The 19,803-nt window shown below is 43.1% G+C and overlaps 1 protein-coding gene across 8 annotated transcripts in view; it reads left to right on the top strand.

Annotated features, from left to right (window-relative positions):
• The window catches only part of ptprk (protein tyrosine phosphatase receptor type K), a 133,343-nt gene that overhangs the window by 99,688 nt on the left and 13,852 nt on the right, over nucleotides 1–19,803 (top strand). For 2 of the 8 annotated variants that reach the window (XM_064340029.1, XM_064340030.1), the window contains exons 10-17: nucleotides 308–509; nucleotides 2,156–2,261; nucleotides 4,593–4,866; nucleotides 5,488–5,524; nucleotides 10,932–11,067; nucleotides 15,602–15,631; nucleotides 17,867–18,027; nucleotides 19,043–19,078. In XM_064340029.1, the coding sequence (XP_064196099.1) occupies nucleotides 308–509; nucleotides 2,156–2,261; nucleotides 4,593–4,866; nucleotides 5,488–5,524; nucleotides 10,932–11,067; nucleotides 15,602–15,631; nucleotides 17,867–18,027; nucleotides 19,043–19,078 (982 nt within the window). The remainder of the gene's footprint in view (nucleotides 1–307; nucleotides 510–2,155; nucleotides 2,262–4,592; nucleotides 4,867–5,487; nucleotides 5,525–10,931; nucleotides 11,068–15,601; nucleotides 15,632–17,866; nucleotides 18,028–19,042; nucleotides 19,079–19,803) is intronic. The other 6 variants (XM_064340031.1, XM_064340037.1, XM_064340032.1 and 3 more) reach the window with 3 other exon arrangements.

The following is a 19,803-nucleotide window of genomic DNA, read 5'->3' as shown; positions in this document are numbered from 1 at the left end:
CAGTGGTGCGAGCAATTTTCCTCTCCCTTAATCTGAAACACACCAACGTTTGGATTTGTTTTTTGCATTAACTCCCTGAACTTTGAAAGCCTTGGTGGCAAATTGAGGTAAACTCTGAACACAGACTTAACAGTTCAGTGTTACCGAAAGGTTAGCTGTACCTCAATTAAAATTTGCATTCCATTATTGACTGTATTAACCCCCCAACCTATGTCACAAACAGTGCGTGGTTCGGATTCAATAAAGCATCCATCTAACACCGTCCGCGGGTAAGTGTTCACGTGCCTTGTCTGGTCTCTGAACGCAGATCAGCTACAGCAGCGTCCGCTCCTTCGACCCCTCGGTGCCTCTGCTCCGCCCCCCTCTGGTCGTGTCCCTGCCCTGGAACAGCTCCCACCACGTCTTCTCCCAGCTGCACCCGGGCACCACCTACCAGTTCGTCATCCGCGCCAGCACCGTCAAGGGCTTCGGGCCGCCCACCACCCTCAACGTCACCACCAACATTTCCGGTACGGCGTTTCACCGTGTAAATGGGCTGCATTTACGTGGGCGCGCCTGTGTTACTGTGGGTTCGTCACAGCCCCTGTTTCTCTGCCGCCTACCTGGACCCCCCCAGATTTGAGAATTATCAGACTCCCTCATCTCCTCACTCTTGGGACCCCCCCCCCCTCCCCAATTAACACATCAATAAATATTACACATTTTAAGTACACAATCTATATCTCAGCTGTCACAGAAGGCTGAATAGAGCTCCCAACCTTGCTAAGTGAAATAGGGAGGCATGGAGGGTGTTTAACAAGCAAACGCACATCAAAACTACATTTTTTTTCAAGACGATGAAGTATGTACACACATGGCCATTACTTGCAAATATAAGTACAGCAGAACAGGACTTGCAATTTACACTTGCTTTTGGTCCTCACGTGATTTTGTAAATACAAAGAAATCTGCTGTCATTTTATCCAGAGACAAATGGTAAAACTCACATCTCACCATTTCTAATGTACCCTTTAGTTAATTTTTGACAGTTAATCTTCATGTAAACCTGAGGAATAGTGGTAAACTATTATGGAGTCCTTCTTGACGCTGCCAAATATACGTTTGCAAGCATTCGGCAACCTGAAAATGTTACCAAATAAATGTATCCCCCTTTGTGGAGGAAGAATACTAATGCTCCTTTAAATTATTCTAATATGGACATCGGAGTGGAGCAGCACCTTTCATGTCACAGTAGCTGAGGTTGAATGTGTCAGCATCCGCTCTGCAGAGCGATATCATGATTTCTCATCCCTGCTGGTGTCGGGGTAATTTGCCACAGCATTATTTCCTGCGCTCTGATCTCGACAGTGCTCTGCGCGTATCGCGCAGAATGTATTTGAAATCTGTCGAAATGATGGCAGAGGAAATCATTAGATGATATTTCAAATGACAGACTGTATTTAAAGCAATCAAATTAAGCAGGTGAGTGGGAGCTAAAAGCTTCTTGACATGTTACTTAATGGCAGATGGGGGCAGTAGCCTTTTTAAAATAAGAGGTTCCCTTCGCCTTTTGCCGTAAGCCCCTGCCTTAATGCTCAGAGATGCTACGTACATAATGTAGGTAGAATTACCTGAAATATAATTTGCAGCCTTTTTGCACAGCAGCTACTTTAAATCAGTTTATTTTTCAGGAAGTAAAAAAAAAAAAAAAACTTTTCAATTATGAAGTGCATTAGAATTTGTGCGCTAAGCAGGAGATGCTTTTAACAGCACTGTCAATAAAATGCTCAGCCAAGGTTTTTTTTAAGTTAAAGGTTTTTTTTTTTTTTTGTGTGTGTGTTATTTCTGAGAGTATTATTTTCGTTATGGACCATGCTGAGCAAAAGAGGTTTTGACACATGGCTATGTAGTACCCCGTGGGTGTGCATCTCTGAGGTTTCAGGTTTGATTCCCACTGCCTTTATATGCCCTTTAGCCAAGGCTCTTAACCTGGATTGCTCCCGCAAATATCCCGCTGTATAAATGGATTGTACACCAAGAATGTAAGTCACTTGGGATGGGTGTCTGTTTAATGCTTAAATTGACTGCCCCCCCTCCCCCCCATTTCTCCTCAATGCCTTGGCATGCCATGAGGTTTCCATGTGTTTGTGAACGTACCTCCATTCTGCCCCAACAGCCCCAACGTTAGAGGAGTACGACGGCTCCGAGGCGTTCTTGAACGAGACCACCACCACCATTACGGTTCTGCTCAAGCCCGCCCAGGCCAAAGGCGCTCCAATCAGGTGAGCGACGCGAACCTGCAGCGGGCGGGGTTCCCGGCCTCTTCGTCCGAGGCCCTCAAGTTGAAAAGCTCTCCGTTTTGTGTCTGTTTTGTGTTTCTGGCCTCGGCGTGTTCCGTAAATAGACCTGTAGTTAATCGCATCAGGGACCGCTGGGGAATTTAGCTATCCAGGACCGGAATCGGCCGGCTGATCTCGATTTGATTCGGCCATTGTCGCTCCGCAACCGTTTCATTTCCTCTCGCCCGTCGGCACCGGCGGGGATATAGAGTTAGAAGGCACTTGTCATGAAGGGGATTTGGAGATAACTCCCGGCTGTCCGATTCGGTAAATCGGCTATTATGCGACGGGCTCGGCCCTCAATTGTGAAATGGAAGGGGCGCGTACAGCGGGGGGTGGTGGGGGGGGCGGAGAGAAAGGGGCACGTACAGCATTGCGAATGCCAACCGCCTGACCTTTATTCCACAAGTACCCTCTTGGAACATGTCGCTTGTAGGCAATTAAATGCTTGTGTCAAGGCAACCAAAGTTTGACGAAGCCTTTATTTTCAGAAAGGTGGTGTTTTTTTTTTTTTTGGCTCATTGCAGTTAATTACATTAGCATGTGTTCCGATACATGGTCAAAGGATATGCCCTCTTGCTGAAAGACATGTTCTTTTTAAAATGGCGGTCGTTATTGTGACTCCATGCATCGCGGCACTCCAGCAAGATGTGAGACTGGTGTTTTTTTAGGTGCTGCTTTGGAGTGAGTCAGATTCTGGTCTTCAGAAAGTTTCCTCCTGCAAGTATTATTAAAAGGGGCCCTTTTAATTTGACTGGTTTTGGCAGCGAGCTGTTTAACTGGCAAAGATCTGCTGAAAGCCGAGGGAAAAGCGCACAGCAGGCTGGGAACTCCGTAATTCAGGGAAAGTTAGTTAAGGTGTTGTGCGACGGACTGAGCTGCAGCGAGCGGGCCTGCCATCTGCTCAGGTAATTTGTAACAGTTTGTCATTGACAGGCGATACAGGAAAAGCCGAGCGCTCTATTTCGGCGTACCCGGAGCAGATTTTGAGTCCATCTGTGCCAGCGTCATGGAATGTCACTCGCGCTTCTGATTCACGGTGCTTCGAGCCAGAATGGAGGCAGCGGACGGGTCAGCGGGGGCGGGGGCGGCTGCGATCGCGTTCTGGTCACTAATGGCAGGAGGAGCGTGGGCGGGGGCAGAGGATCCCCCCCCCCGGCCGGCGATTACAATGGGGTCGGGAAGACGAGCCCGCGAGATAGCGCTAGCCGAGGAAGCGGGGGATCCGGTTGGTTTGCGGCGGTTGGGGGCGAAAGGCTCGTTGCACCATTTTTGCGCGTTGCCTTCACGCCGAGCCGCCTGCGCTTTCCGCGTTAGCGACGGCCTGAGGGAAGGGAGCACATTACTCTGTCAGAGCGTGGCAGTAATAATGTAAAAAAAAAAAAATGGTACTTTCAGTTGGGGATTTTATCCACTGTTATTGGGACAGCTTTCTTGTTTTGCTATCTAAAAGGTTTTGTGTGTGTGTGTGTGCGTGTGCGTGCGTACATGCGTGTGTGTGTGCAAGGGAATGTCTGTTAAAACTGTATTAAGTATCAGTGCTAATGGAGATTGGCGATGGGCAGGACCTAATCCATAGAGATTGTGTTCCCAGTGAATGAACTCATTTACAATGAATGAACTCATTTACATTTAATTGTAGTTTGCTTAAAAAGACTCAAAGGCCTATTTTACAGAAGAAAAAAAAATTCATTTACTTGTAGTTATACTGTAAATGTCTGTTGTCAGTGACCCCCCTAGGAATAATGTTGCTGGTCACACGTTATATTAAGGCTCTGTTTATTGATAGAAAACATTTAATGAAAATATTCCTTTTAATACAGATATTAAAAACCAGTTTAACTGTTAAACCCTTTGTAAACTAAATATAAGGCTTGTCTGTTCTTTCATGCCGAATTATAGCAAATATTAACACAACCGAGGTTTATAACAGAAAGTCTTCTCAATTACATCAGATTATCAGCTGTTTATTCTGAGCTCTTTATCTGTTTGCTTAATACTTTGACAGTATGTATTTAAATAACTGATTGAAATGTATTGTTAAAATCTTTAGAGGCATCTCTGCTTTCAGGGGGTTGGCCTTTCCACCTCTCTGTCTCAAGTGTTCGCCATTGGCAGCTTTCGAAGGCCCGTGTTTGTTTGGTAGCTTAATTTCACAATTTATCTACCCCGGTCTGTTTGTTGTTAGTGTCTGTGACACTTAAGAGAAATAATCTCTTAAATAAGTGCGGTATTGACTCTTCGAATTTACGTCAATGCCCTCCCCCTCCGCAGCGCTTACCAAATAGTGGTGGAGGAGCTGAACCCCCACCGCTCCCGCAGGGAGGCTAGCTCCGGCGACTGCTACCAGGTCCCCGTCTCCTACCAGAGCGCCTCCAGCGGGGGCTCGCCGTACTACTACGCCGCCGAGCTCCCGCCCGCCAGCCTGCCCGAGCCCTCCCCGTTCACGGTGGGGGACAACAAGACCTACCACGGCTTCTGGAACCCTCCGCTCGCTCCCAGGAAGAACTACAACATCTACTTCCAGGCCGTGAGCAGCGTCGAAAAGGTTAGCGCCGCTTCGTCTGTCACAGTTTCGCCTTTTTTTTTTAACTATGGGAATTATAATAATGATGTTATCTATAAGTGATACAGTAAATGACAATGTGAGTATACAGTATGCTATAAATGATAGCCAAAAGAGTAACGGTTTCAAACACATTTCATCCTTATTGAAGACAAGGTTAAGGAAATAAAGCGGCTATACAACAAATGTGGGAAAATATCTTTATGATATATCTGGCATCTGCTGCCTCTGCCCTTTAGTACCGTGAGCGTTTCTTTCCTCTCCCATAAAAGGGCGAGAGAATGACACTGGTGGTGACAGTGGCGGCGTTAGTCCAACGGCGCTGGCCGCATTAAAACCCCTCACATGTCCTCTCGTAATGACCGGCTGTGCCGAGCCGTGTCTCTGAAGTGCAGTAATTGTGACGGGCCTCGCAAACACCGCGACGAACTCCGTTAAACAGTCTTCGGTTCGAAGGCCAAGCATCGCGCGAGTCCTGGGCGAAGCTCCGCGGATACCGCATTCGTGAAATTCCTTTGAGAGCTCGCCTGTGAGAAATGCGCGGCTGCCCTTGCAGCATTCAGTTACGACTGCCCTTCATGTCGTTTTGTTTATCTCCTACAGGAAACAAAAACCCAATGTCTGAGGCTCGCCACGAAAGGTAAGAATGCTTTTTTTAAAAATCTTGTGTGTGTGCGTGCGTGTGTGTATGTCCATATATAAAGAGAGGCAAAGGCCTTGTGGACCCTTGTATGATTAATTGGATGTGGCATTTCTGTTTCATAGCCTTTCTCCAACCCCCCATCCCCCGCCCCCCACCCAAAACTCTTCCTGTTCCCATAGAATATGCCTCCTGATTCAGAACTCCTATGTCATAAAGTGTTTCTCTATCTATAGATTCCATCCTTCAGCCAGAAGGATAGGCATGTTGCCTGGGTCTGGATTTAGGCTGCATGAAGTTTGTTATATTTCTGTCACAGAATACATCATTTTATGGCAACGATCGCCCCTCAAACACAGAAGGGCTCTTGCTGACAGCTTTGAAGATTTCAAAAAATGAAAGCTTACTCATTGTTAATTTAAGTTTTTTTAAGTGATTAAGAAGGCATCGTCATTACATTGATGCAATATACCAAAACCATGTGGTGGAATGTCAATAGAAGCTGAGAAATTGATAAGAAACCACCCCATGCTTCAGTCAAATGAGAGGTCAAAACCTCTTTACATATTGTTAGATATTGTTGATTATATTTCCATTTAGCTGAATTGATTTCCATTTCTATTTAGCTGAATTGATTATATTGTACATGACCAGCTCTATATCTTTTAATCCTTCATGAATTACAATACTTCATTTTTAGTATTTTTCAAGTTCAGAATCTGTAAAGATTAGTTTTTAAGAGATTTCTCCCCCCCTTCCCCACCCACACACACACTTGATCCTTAGAGTGCTACAAACATGCTTTTACACGATCAGTGTCAACGCGGTTCCTTCATAACATAATCCCTGAAACAGCTGGTATTATATTAATGCAGGGTTTTAGATGTTGTTTGTGGTTCACTTCAAAGATTGCGGCGAAATCATTTGCTGTGTTTCTCTTCATTGGCCCATTCCGGGTCTGTGGTCTCAGTTTCTGGTGCAAGCTTTACTGTTTTTGGAACAGCTGCTGTCTGTACTCATTTGCCCTTTAAGCTGAGGTTATAAATGGTACGCATCATATCGTATACCAGTAAAGTCCTTCCTGTTTGTGATATCTCTAATGAGACTGCGCAGGGTTCGCATTCTTCTGTTTACGCGGCTACGTATGGAGCGCATTAAAAGCTGAAGGGTAAACGGGACGTTTATCTTCTGAGTCGCAGTGCTTCCTTATTATCTGGTCTTTGTGTCGCAAACGGGGAGCTTGGCCCTGATTAAGATGCTGTGTTGGAGAAAACGGATAATGCTTGGATTACACACCGGCTTTGTCACTGTTGGATTTTGCGTCAAGAGGTAATATACACTGAAGCTGTGCGATACGTTCTGTCGAAAAGACAACAAAAGGAACGGCCCTTTCTTCCATAGTATGTTATTATTTGGATCCGCATAATACAGCCGTAAGTGATAACATAAACAGCTACATAATGGAGAATGGTTAGTGCGGTCATTTATACAATGCCTTTGCTCAAGTGTACATGGCCCAGTGTTTATTCAACAGCACATCAGTATCCGGCCTATAGGTATAGAATTTTTGTGGTCCTCTCTGCAGTCAGATCTCTGAACACGAACCCTCCTCAGCTGGGCCTTATAAATCGAATCTTGAGGGGCCCCTGTTTGCTGCCATTGTTTTTATTAATCGTTTTTGCTTCCTGTGTTTGAAATAAAAAAAATAATTGTCAAAGCAGTTCCGACAGTGTTATATATGGCCGTGTCGTACAGTTTGGAATGAAAACAGATTTTCATTTTAAGCAGATATTTTTTCTCCCGCAGAATGGTATAATCTAATTTATTCCGAATTCCTCCCAGGATTTCTTTATGAATTTATCTTGTAAGCTGTGACAGGAACATAAGTATTCCTGAAGCCAGTTGGGAATCATGTCTAACCCAGTACTCTAAAATGGTTGAAACAGGGCTCCAGAATTGATTAATAACTTTTTAACCATGGTGTCAAAATCTATCATGCAACCTGTTCCTTAAGAAAGGGTATTGCTTTTTATGTTGATTTTCAAATGGCGTTCTCATTTCGGCTTGCTCAGTAGGAGACAGTGTCTTGCTCTGGAAACCACAAATCTTTTCAGGTGTATAATATGCATTTGTAATGACTTCTTATGTTGTAAATATACATGTGTAACCTCATTTGAAGACATATTTTATGAGATTACTGGGATGTATTTTTGTAAGCCCTGTCTTTAATATTTGTGGCAATAATATGCAGCTTTTCATAGGGGATGCAGTCTGCCTGTGTGTCTGTATTCATTAAGGGCCACCAAGTCCGGCACAGCATTATGTTCACCTTTATAGATAGTCGTCAAATACCAAAAATCACCAAAACCCTTGAGAAATTTGGTGTTTTGTCTTAAGCCTATTAGTTACTGTAAGTAATTGATCTTCAGTGTGAAAGGTGGTTCAGGCTCACTTAAAAAATAAAAAAATAATTGCATTTATATTTTTGCAATAAGTTGAAAATCTAGACGGGGATTTGTTGAGGGAATATAGGTATGGAGAGGTACTTAATTCCCACCCCTGTCATATTGTCTACAGCCAGGGTGGTGGTGGTGGAGGTAGAGAACACCATACCCATGTCATTGGGGGTGGGTGTGTGTGTGTGCACATGATCCGTACCCTGGGACAGAGAGAGAAGAAGCAGCGAGGCCCCCCTGTCAGGCACGAGACAGGCGGGGTCCCGCGTGGCCAAGCGTACACGCACTAGCCCCGCCAGTGACGGCACCAAGCCATGTCAGGCCCGCTGTCACCTTTTTTTTTACAGGCGCTCGAGACAAACATCTCCAGTCCTGTGACCTCACTATGACTGTTGTGCAACTTGCTCTTTCTGATTGAGGTTTTAAGTGGGTTGTCTAATCCACGGATTAGCAGTTTGCAAATGCTAAGAGGGTGCGCCACCTCTAAAAAAAACACGAGAGAGACGCGTGTCTCCAAGAACCTTAACTCTTTAGGCCTCTATTACCACTGTTTTTGGAGCAAGTACTGTCTGGATGGAGTACCAGCAGCTATTTATTTTGAGTCTCCATTCAGGAGTCAAGGAAGAAGGGTATTATCGGGATGAATTACCCCGATGACAGACCGGAGAAACTCTCTACAAGGTTCATGGAAGGACGCACTCTTGATGTTAATGTGTACAATGAACTAGAGCAAGAGTACTGTTGGGGGAGGGCGCAACATGTTCTTTGAGGGCCATCTTGTCATCTTTTTGCCCCCAGGGTGGCAAGGGAGTAGAAAGGGGAAAGAATGGGAAGGCCGGGGCAGTTCTTGAGGCCGTGACACAGATGCTGAGTTGTTTTTTGTTTTCCTCTATTAAAAGTAGGCCACTTCATAGATCCTAAGCAATAATAGCTTGAGTGCAGGCTTGAGATGGACGGCTTTAGCCAGGCTTAAAAGTCTTTGCCGCCAGGCCATCATCTTCCATCTCATAATAGCATACTTTTTTTTTACCACAGGAACTATGAAATGTCTAAAACTGTAATGCTAAGAATGTTAGAACTCCGTTTGTTATCAGTTGGACATTGAGTTTGTTGAAGCACACTTGGAGTGAATAAGTCTTTAAATACAGGAAAAAGCGTGTTAATGCAAGTGAGAAATAAGGGAGCTGTCACCCTTCAGATTTTTTAGTAAGCAAAGCCTGAGTTTTGAACTTTACTGTTCAATTGAGTTCAAAATGATAGCAAATTGACACACAATACATACAATGTCTATATAGTATGCCGGACATTGTAGCATAAACACTGTATCTTCTTCTCAGGCTGTACATTGACTAGCTCAATCTCCGACTGTCCCTTGCCTCATTCATATAAGAGAAGAAATCTAAATTGAGCAGAGAATAAGAGTGCATGATTATTGCTCACTTTGAGAAAAATGATTTAGTGTCATTAATATAAGAACAATTCCTTGAAAGGAGAGATGGCTAATGACCTTGTAACTATTTATTAGCCATTGTTTATTTTTTATAATACTTATTTAAGGTATTGTTTTTGCTTCATTTATGAGAAAAGCGAACACACTTTTCTGTCAGTCTCGGTGTCATTTTAATTATGCATTGCCCTATAATACTCGTCACTGTTGCTATTTTCAATGTTTCTGTGTTCGTGTCTTCGTTTGGATGTTAGACAGAACGATATAACTACACCCCGCGGTCAGCTGAAGTGAATGCATTACTGGGCCTTCACCTCGACTCTGTGTCGGCGACCGCGTTTGACCGCGGCCGAGCTAGTGCGTAAACACCTTTCACCGTTTTAAACCGGGGGGGGGGGGGGTGTCGAGCTCCGCTTCCGCAGGGCCACAGCGGCTGTGGGATTTTCTGTTTTCCTTTCAATCAAGCGCCAGTTGAGGCCTTTGAAACAAGGCAACACGGGCTCTAGCAGGCCGGTGACCTGAAGCTATCGCGCGCGCGTGCCGAAACGCACCACAGACCAGCAGACGCCGGGGCCCTCCAGGACTGGAGTCCGTCACCCCCTGCTCTCAACCTTTAGTAATTACCCTGCTCCGTGCTTTATGCGTCAGCCCTGGCACTGCCGGTCAGGTCCACTCCCTCATTATAATTTTAAACTGTCAGGGAACTTTTTTTAAACGGGTCGTTGTTTGCTTGTTTGCTAGGGGCTGCGTCTCCACACTCGTCCGACTTCCTCTCCATCGTCAGCTTTTTATTATTTGTGTGTACTTTTCCTCTTATTTTGTCAAAATCTTTTGTCGAAAGCAGGCCAGCTGTGTATATTTATTGCCATGGTGACATACAGTACCAACTACAAGGCGGGGCTAAAGTACAGGAGTGGCACGGAGCGAGAGACCAACACTCATACCGACATTATCCGCACCGCAATTTATTAAAACCGTGTCCGCCCCGCTTATGTGCTTTGGTTGCCGAAGACAGAAATAGCGAAAATTGAGCATTTTTGTTTGAGGGGGGAAATGCTTTACTATTACTATGTCCAGTGTTTTACCGAACCATTGTAGAACCCTGCCATTATGCATTATACAGGGAGTGCTAGGGGGCCTGTGCTATATTTGTGGAAATACAATAGGGCTGCAGGTGCCGGTGCATTAACGTCAGCCTTTTCTCTCTCTACTTTAGTTTGTGGTTGAGCCTGGTCGTTTGAGTTGAGGCGGGTCATAGGTCATTTAGCCGGCTAGCCGCGATGAATAACGATGGCCTTATCTCGTGTGTGACAATACTGGCGCTGCGGTCATTTCGGGCCCTGCTTTTGTCGCTCGCTCCTTCTCAGCATTTTGGAGATTTGTCTGTTCGGGTCTTATTGCACACCCCTTCCCTCTTCTTTCTCTTTCAACAAAACATGAAACGGCGCTTTGGTTTTATACATGTTTTTTTTTTGGCCTTTTTTCTTCGTGGTGGTGGGCGCAGGGGCGACGGAGGAACCGGAGGTGATCCCCGACCCGGCCAAGCAGACGGACCGCGTGGTGAAGATCGCCGGAATCAGCGCCGGGGTGCTGGTCTTCATCCTGCTGGTCCTGGTGGCGATCCTGCTGGTGAAAAAGAGGTAGGCCTTTGGCGGCTGCGGCGACGCCATGTCGTCGAGCGCCCCCCCTCTCTCTCTCTCTTTGGGTTTAAATGGGTCTGAGCGAACGTGCGCCAGCAACACCCCCCTCGACTCATCATCCCATGCCATCCGCACATCAGCATCGCCATCGCTTCACTGAGGATCCCGGCGCCGACTCTCAATGGAAATTGCTGCGTAATGGAATGCCCATTTAGAGGCGAAGCAATTACATTTACCACAATTTACCACGTAAAAGCGCTCCTATATGCATTTGAAAAAAGAAAATAACAGATGAAAGGAATATATTTTAAAAATTGAATGTGTTGAGAGAGAGGTTGTTATTTTTTTGATGGGTGTAGTTTAACCTGAGACGACACGTGGTGTTAGCGAGCCGGGCTCCATTGTCAGGCCGCTAGCCCTAGAGTCATCTGCGCGGCAGTGGGGGAGAACAGGATTAACTTTCCCCCGCCGTAAGTTAAGTGCGGAATCGGTGCGGCGGAGCAGCGCGCACACTTCTCAGCAGGCTCAGGCCATTCCTTCCATACCGTGACCACTTTGCTGTCTAAACTCAATTTGCACACTTAAGTCCCCACGGCAGCGGAAAGACAATGAGGGCGCTACACCAAGTGATATACTGACGGGAAAACCAACAGAACAAATTCAGGCTCCGTTGAGCCTCAGCGTAGTTCATCTTATCAGTGAATGGGGCTGTTGTTCAGTTGTGGATGAGAATTGCAACGCTAGGAGCAGTTGTTTTTTTTTTTCTCTGTCCGTTGCAAACGTTTAAGGCTGAGTTCAGTCAGATTTATACCTTTCAGGCCACGCAGGACAGGGGTATAAATTCAGCCCGGCCCATCTGTGTGAGCTAGCTGCTAGGCTTTCCACTTCAAAGTGTAACTGATACGCCAGGAACAACTTGAATGTTTCAGTGAACACTTCTGTGACTGAGCTAGCATAATCTCCCAGTTTGGTCAAGTGTTGAAATGCAAATACACGCAAATTAGTCGGAAAACCAGGTCTATGGAATTTACTATCAGTGTGTTTTTTTCCTAAGCATACTTTTTAGTGGACAATGCTCTCAATACAGCTTGTTTAAATTCCTGCTTAATCACTAAAAAAAACATGAAAAACATTTTTGTAACTGCACACGTGCTGCAGATTGTTCTTGCTCTTTTTGAGTATGCACATGTTAACGGTATATCTATATGTAAACACAGGTGTTGTTAGTTTTTCATACGGAACAACATATTGAAAGAACAGTCAGTAATGTTCATTTTAACGCTACTATGCAAGTTGTACACAGGCTAATAGTCAGTAATGTCATTTCATAATTACTCTTATTGATTTGGCTCAGCAAAGTTTTTCGATCAATGTTTATGATGAACATTGGGAAACTGAAATGTCAATTAGAAATTATGTTAATAGTTTTTCAGCTCCCGAAAGATTAATTTTACACAGAAAAACAACAGTATGTGTTAATTTGCTTGAAGATGAGTAACATGCCCATGCTCCAGTTTTGTTTCGCAAGGTTGTCTGAGTGAGTCATATGAAAATCAGAGCGAGCCAACCAGTATGTCCACTTATCTGCTGGGCATTGTATGACCAATAGCACCATCTTCTGGTCTTTTTGAGGCATTACATATTCAAGCTGCTCAATGCTGTCAAATAATTAGGAGCCAAAATCATATTATCTACACTTCATGAATGATTCACACATACTTCAAACTGCAGTCCATGTACTGTATAAAATGAGTTTTACTTCACATCTGCATTAGTATTATAGCATGTGTGCACATGCTGTGTCACCATACCGTAGTTTAGGTGCTAGATGAGGTTGTCTCATCTGATTTACAAAGGAATAGGCTAAATAAAGAGGGGCAATACTGTAACATATGAGAAAGTGTGAACTGACATTTTCACTTGTTACTTTGCAAGGTATACATTTCTAACGTGCCCTAGAGTATGTGTGTTTTTTTATGTGTGGTTACTTGACCTGGACTGGCTCACAGTAGACTGAGCAGTCCTAGTGAAATGGGATTGGAGAGAGAGATGAGGAGGGGGGGAGAGTGTTTTACAGGGCTGAGTCGAGGGCTGTGTGCCATTAACATGGATGGAGAGGCGGGCTGCGTCCACCCGTTGATGAGCGGGGAAATCATTCAAATTAATCTTAATTGGCAGAACAGTCTCTGTGCCTCTCTGAATGTTATGCCAATTAGGCCTCGTTTTTAAACTACCTCTGCTCATTTTAATGCCGTTCCCCTCTCATTTGTTTTGCCCACTCTCTTCCCCCATAATCTTTCCATTGCAGGATAATTTCAACGCGCACCCCCCTCACACAAGCCCACACCGTGCTCATTTCCCACCCTTGGTTTGCCGGGCTTCCCACCTGGTGGAAATGGTCTGAGCTTGCTTTTTTTTAGATAAGATGGAGAAGGTCAGAAATTATGCCAGGGAAAAATGTGAGATGAAAGCGAAGGTTTTTGTTATTTATTTATTCTTATACTGTCATGAGATGTGGGTTGCCTGGCAATGAGTCTTCTTAAAAGTTTTATATTTAGTTTTTTGTTTTTATTTTTTGAGAAGATGCCTTTTTTCCACAGATGTACAAGTGTTCATTTTAAAATCACCAAACTTGAAATTCATGAGTGAGAGTTCTTGCGGAAGTTATGGTGGTTTTTTGTGTATAATTTTGTAACTGAGCACTCATACCATTAAGTATAAAGAACATAAAGATTATACTAGATGGCCTTTTGGCATACCAGTAAGTACAAATGTCGTACCAGCAGAGGAAATGTGAATTGCGTAGACTATATTCAAATGCTAAGGCCCAGAGTTGGTCTTTGATATGTCTTTGATTGCATAAAGCTTGTTCTTTAAAGTTGACGCTCATTTCAACAGGGTACTCAATGATGCAGTATTACTGTACAACAGGTTGATTTGATGATTCATTTTTAACAAATACATGCAGAAACAGACCAAATACGACTTTCATTTCAATGTATTAAATAATTGGCTTTTAAAAATTTGGAATGCCTCCCAGTTTTTAAATTCAGACTGGAAAATGGAACGAAGTTGTGAGCAATGGGGATATTTGGTGGTAATGAGTCATAATCCAGCTAATCCTGTTGGAATGGATTAAAAAAACTGGTCTTAATTGAATTCAGATATGAGTCATGTGGCTCGTTTTTCTTTTTAGAGTGAATCTGTGGAAAACTCGGTGTGAAACAGTGCTATTAAAATGTGTTTGCCGAACAAAGCCAAGCGACATCTGGACGTTTGGAATGTGTCTTTCTCTTTACTGATCGGTTCCCGGCCTGGTTCCATCTGGATCACGAGTGTGCCTTTGCTTTAGTCTCTAGTCTATATGCTGTTGAGTTTGTTTTCATCCTTGAGGCTTTTCACAAATGCAATGCGTGTCTGGTCTCCTAAGCGTCGCTGATGCGCAGAGCTGAGCTTTGTGATGCACTAAACCCATTTGCTTCATTTTCGAGTATCTGATGTAGGCCAATTGACCAGAAAAGGACTTTCATTAGTTTGAATCGATTTATCAGTAGTGAAGCAATTAATTCAAACTGTTTGGTGCTTTACGGCACACATAATTCCTATCATAATCGACTTGGTCGTTACACTTCAAAATCCTAAAATTGTTCTTGCCAAGGATCCTCGGAGTTTGATGAGTTTTCAGTGACGCCTTTCGGTGAGAAACTCTTTGATGCATAGCAAGAGTGGGAGTTCTTTACAGAAATAAACTTGTTTGTCCATTTATAATTTTAGAACTGAGTATTCATTCCATTATGGGACTCATCTGGTCAGGTCATGATTATTCTTGTCGTTTTTCATTATGCAGATAACCTACCCAGAATAATGAGTGTTCAATGTTGGCTAGGACTCATACATGCTAATTTATGGGAAAATCCACTGTACAAAAATGATAATTTTATAAAATGATAAACATTGTGGTTCATAATTAAAAATGAACTCAGATGATACTGCATCTTTAAAATGTTGGTTTGTTGCATTGTTTGTTTTCCAGGTAAGACCTTTCAGCTGAGACTGTTGTTACATATCCACATGCTTATTTATTTATTAGTATGTCGACGTGAACACACACATCAATTTTAGGGAAATGGGGTCAACAGTGCCCATGACAACCTTTTTCTATTGAATGAGACACCCATTGCAATGCATGATAGTTGCAATCAGTCGCAATTCTCAAATTGAAAAAAAAAAGTTAAATTAATCAAAAGATAAAATTCTTGCATGCTGTGGTACAGTTATTTTCTGCACACCCTCACTGCACATTTTTAGCAGCTTTAATTGCACGCCCTCAAAAACAAAACAATGCATGAAGAATGAAATGCTAACCTTAAGAAATTGGGGTGGAAAGTATGTTTTATTGGCTTATTTTATTTATTTATTTATTTCTTTCTTTATTTGTTTATTTATTTATTTATTTGCTTTTGTTGATACCACTGATTGACACTTTGCATTCACCAGTAATTGTTTATTCTGCTGTCTCTGATTGGCTTGCCAGGAGGAGCTACTATTCCTACTCGTATTACCTGTAAGTAAAACACAAAAAGAGGATGGGGGTCCCTTCTGTCTGCGGGTAGAAATGTAGTGTTTTAAAGATGCAGTATCCTTTTTTCAACTGAAAACACATATCGCTCAGACCGATTGCATCCCCATTGACCAGCTCCAACTTTCAGCACAACCAAGTCATAACCAAAGCGGTGTTGGCTGAAAAAAGAATGCTGCACTTGTCATGATTCCTACTCGTGTGTGTCTGTGTGCGTGCCTGTGTGTGTGTCTGTGTGTGTGTGTGTGTCAATAACCCCATTTATTCATTCATCAATTCATCTAACTACTTGGACTAACCCACTTGTCGGTAAAAGGGATTATGGGAATCACTTTCTAGTACAGAAAATGTATGGCTGCTGGCCATACATATTGGTGGCATCTGGTATTTCCACTGTATTGCTGTGTATCGTTTGTTTTCCCCTTGTATTTACGATAATTTCAATTTTCATACAGACGTGCGTTTATGTGGCATGCGGTATTCTGTCGCCTGAGGTTTCCAAAGTGGTGTTTTTATTGGTCACTGATGCTTTCAGGTTGAATGTTTGTAAACTTGATGTGGTCACTATTTTTCTCCTGCCTTTGCTGAATAAAGCATATTGGGCTTGGTAGGTTCACAGGCTCCATGCATAGGGAAATGCCTTTTTTTTTTTTTTAAAACCCTCTCCTTCTTTGTTTTTTATTTTTTTCCTACTCATTACTTCATTTAAAAACCTTTATTATTCCTGTCCATCGAGCAAACAGCCTTGGTTATTAGCCATTTTGAGAGTAGAGAACTTTTGGCTGTTTGAAACGTTTTGGGTAAAGTGATCCTAAGTCTGCTTCTGAATAATCGCCTGACCAGCTAGCTTGATACCCTACTTTTCCCAGGAACAGATACATTTCAGCACAGTTGAGTGTAATTTTAGGTCATTTTATTTTCCATTTGAACAATTAAAACTAAAATTGATGTAGGCTGTGAGAAATGTCATATCGGGAATAATTATATAGTTTTATACCCCAGAGTTGTAAGGAACTTACTGAATTTTTAAATAAAAGGCTATTAAAATGTACTGTTGGAAGCTGACTCACTTTAGTCACTCTTTGGTGTAGCTAATACAGATGTGCATGCCTATTTCCTGTTCATTTACTATTTCTAAAGGATGGAAATTGGTTATATACAGCAGATAATTGCTTTTGTGATATTGTGGCATGAAGTGATGCTATTTAGTTCCATCTTCCTGCTCAGGTATACATTGTCATTGCACAGAAGAAAATATGACTCAGGTTTTGCACATTAATTTCACTAATCTTATCTCAACTTAATTCTGTCAGTTTCATCTGCAAATTCACTACTTACACAATACGTTATAAGTGCTTATATTCACATTGGTTGTACGATAATGGTTTGATGTTATAATAGTGAAAAAGTTAACGAAGTCTCTAACTTTTGAAAGGGTGAGCATAGGTCTAGGTTATTTGTCATGCACAGATCTTTAAAGATGTTTTAAACTTGGTTAACACGTAGCCTAAATTTGCCTGGTTATTAAATTATATAAATATTTATGAATATTTTGATGTCTTTGTTTCTCTTTTGCACAAACCAGCCTTTTACTTTGAGCTGTTCAAAGTAAATTGCATAAAGAAAACAATTGATCTGAGAAAGAAAGGCAGCTAAGGACATCAGTAGAGTTTCATTAAAACCAGGATCTAGATCTATACCTGAAACATGATTCATTTTGTTTGTCAGGCTCCAGTGTACTCCACTGGACTTTCAGTGGTTATTAAATATCTACCTGGACAATGTATCAACCTCAGGTCAATTTCCCGATGGTGGAGGAATTATGACGAGTTAGCTTCTTCTTTATTTTTAATTTTTTTGCAAAGGGCACATTCACTTTCTATTTCTTGAACGTGAATTGAAGCTGCTGCTGTTAGCACAGCAGTGTTTCCAAAAGATTGGATTCTCATTTCCATTTAAAAAAATCTCTGGGTCTCACACCTGTGAGAAACCTGGCATGTCTTTGTACTATGTGGGGACATTTTCTGCAGTTAAGCGTACAAGACAGACTAACGTGCCGCAATTATCATTTGAAAGGAGACAAAAAAATGGTGTTCATTTTCGAGGAAATACGCTATCTTCTGGGTCACGTCTTTGGGCTTCCCCTAGAACTGTGAAACCCGTGGAACTTTTTTTTTTTCTCTGAGAATTTGCTTTTTAATCGGGCATTTAATCCCTCAGGAAACTTGCCAAGAAGCGCAAGGACGCCATCGGGAATACGCGGCAAGAGATGACCCACATGGTCAACGCCATGGACCGGAGTTACGCCGACCAGAGCACTCTCCATGCCGAGGATCCCATGTCCGTCACCTTCATGGACTCGCACAACTTCAGCAACAGATGTGAGTATGATCCCGGAAACAGACCCCTGGGGATCGCCCGGCTAGCAACCCAATACGCGTGCGAAAGCAGGAGAACAGAAAAGCCTCAGTTTTACAGTGGGGAAATACTCAGTAAGAGGAGGTAGCTGTGTGTGCAGCTCCCCTGTAGATAAGTGTAAACGTTTGGCTTGTACCAGCCATTATTTTAAACTGATTTTAAATAGAGGATGTTTTTTTTTTTCACTTGTAAATGCTGGTTATGAATGTTTTGGCCAGAGGTAAATGTGCTCATTTCTGTTACTCAGCCAGTGGCTCCTTAATTAATGTAGATATCACAAAGATGCCCGTGACCTTTTTTCTCAGTTTTACAGTAAATGCCATGTATTTATCAGTTCAGCAGTTAGTTTGCAGCCCGAGCACTTCTTTAGAAATGGCATCGCCGAAGTCAGATTATGAGTAAACCCTTGTTCTGAGACCTAAAAAGCTAAGCACTCCCACACAAAATCATAGTTCTTACAAGGCGCTGTCTGCTGCCTGTGGAAAAAAAAAATTTGATTAGGCTCATGTAGCCTGAATTTCAGTAATTTAATAACTAATTGCAGAATAAAAGAACATTTTTGACATTGGGATCAAACTGATTTGAAATGTAGGTGTTTTTTTGTAGGTGTTTAAGTATACAAGCTACCTTTTCAGATACCTTTTCTTTATCTATCCTTTATGTGCTCAACTGCAGTAGTTGAAAACGTTTGTTGTGTTAGTCTTTCAGGAAATATGTGTATTACTTTATGCTATATGGTATTTTTTTTGTCCCTTCCTTGTTTCATTGAAGCTATCAGCTTTATCTCTTTAACAATGTCCAAGGTGATGTGCCATCTAAAGTTTTTTTTTTAATCTTTTGCCAACATCTACGAAGGTTCACTTTCTTTTGTACTGGTGTGTTCCTGCCTACTAAGCAGTATGCGGTCTATTCAAGACATAAAAGGTAAAGAGAGATTTCCTGCAAAGAGATTTCCTCACAAGCTTTATTTTCCCACAGTGCCTAATGATCCGCTCGTTCCGACCGCTGTGCTAGGTGAGGCTCCGGTCCCTTTGTCACCTTACCCCGCCATGGCTCGCTTCCCAGCATGCATCCTTGTCCTGCCCATGTGTAGTCTTTTCTTTGTCTCCACAGCGGGTCTGGGGAACTGTTCACAGCTCATAATATCCCCAAGCACGCAGCTTCTCTCCCTGTGTCTGAAACAGACTCATCACAGGGAAAAAAGAGGATTTTTGCTGCCCCAGCTGCATCCCCCCCCCCCCCCCCCCCCGCCCCGCCACCCTCCAAAAAAATATACATATAAAGGATGGTTTGGATTGGAGCGCTGCCATGGTGCAGTAGAGATGTGACATGCTCTCTGGCTCCGAGGCCTTTGGTAGAGTGCCCGATGAGTAATGCCCCGCGGCTAGAACCGACCCAGGGGCCCGAGGCACACCGAGCACGTTTAACAGGCCTGCATTTCACAGAAGAGTCGCTCTCTCTCTCTCTCTCTCTCTCTCTCCTCTGCAAGCCGTAGCATTGTCTGCAAAATCCCCCTAGGAGGAAGCCTATCATTTTATAGCAGAGCGGAGAGTGTGAGATATACGCACTGCACCAGCTGATTTAACGTACAGTGAGACACGTCCCGGGCCAAAGTGTGAATGGAGTGCACTTCATGGAATTTCAGTACCGCTTAACTTGTATTTTATTGTTGCATGGCCCTGTTGCAGACAAGGGTGTTTTTTTGCAACGCGTATTCACAGTGCCTCGTAAATTCAGGA

Source organism: Anguilla rostrata, chromosome 6 (genome assembly GCF_018555375.3).
Source record: "Anguilla rostrata isolate EN2019 chromosome 6, ASM1855537v3, whole genome shotgun sequence".
Classification (NCBI taxonomy): domain Eukaryota; kingdom Metazoa; phylum Chordata; class Actinopteri; order Anguilliformes; family Anguillidae; genus Anguilla; species Anguilla rostrata.
This window is presented reverse-complemented; position numbering and strand designations above follow the sequence as displayed.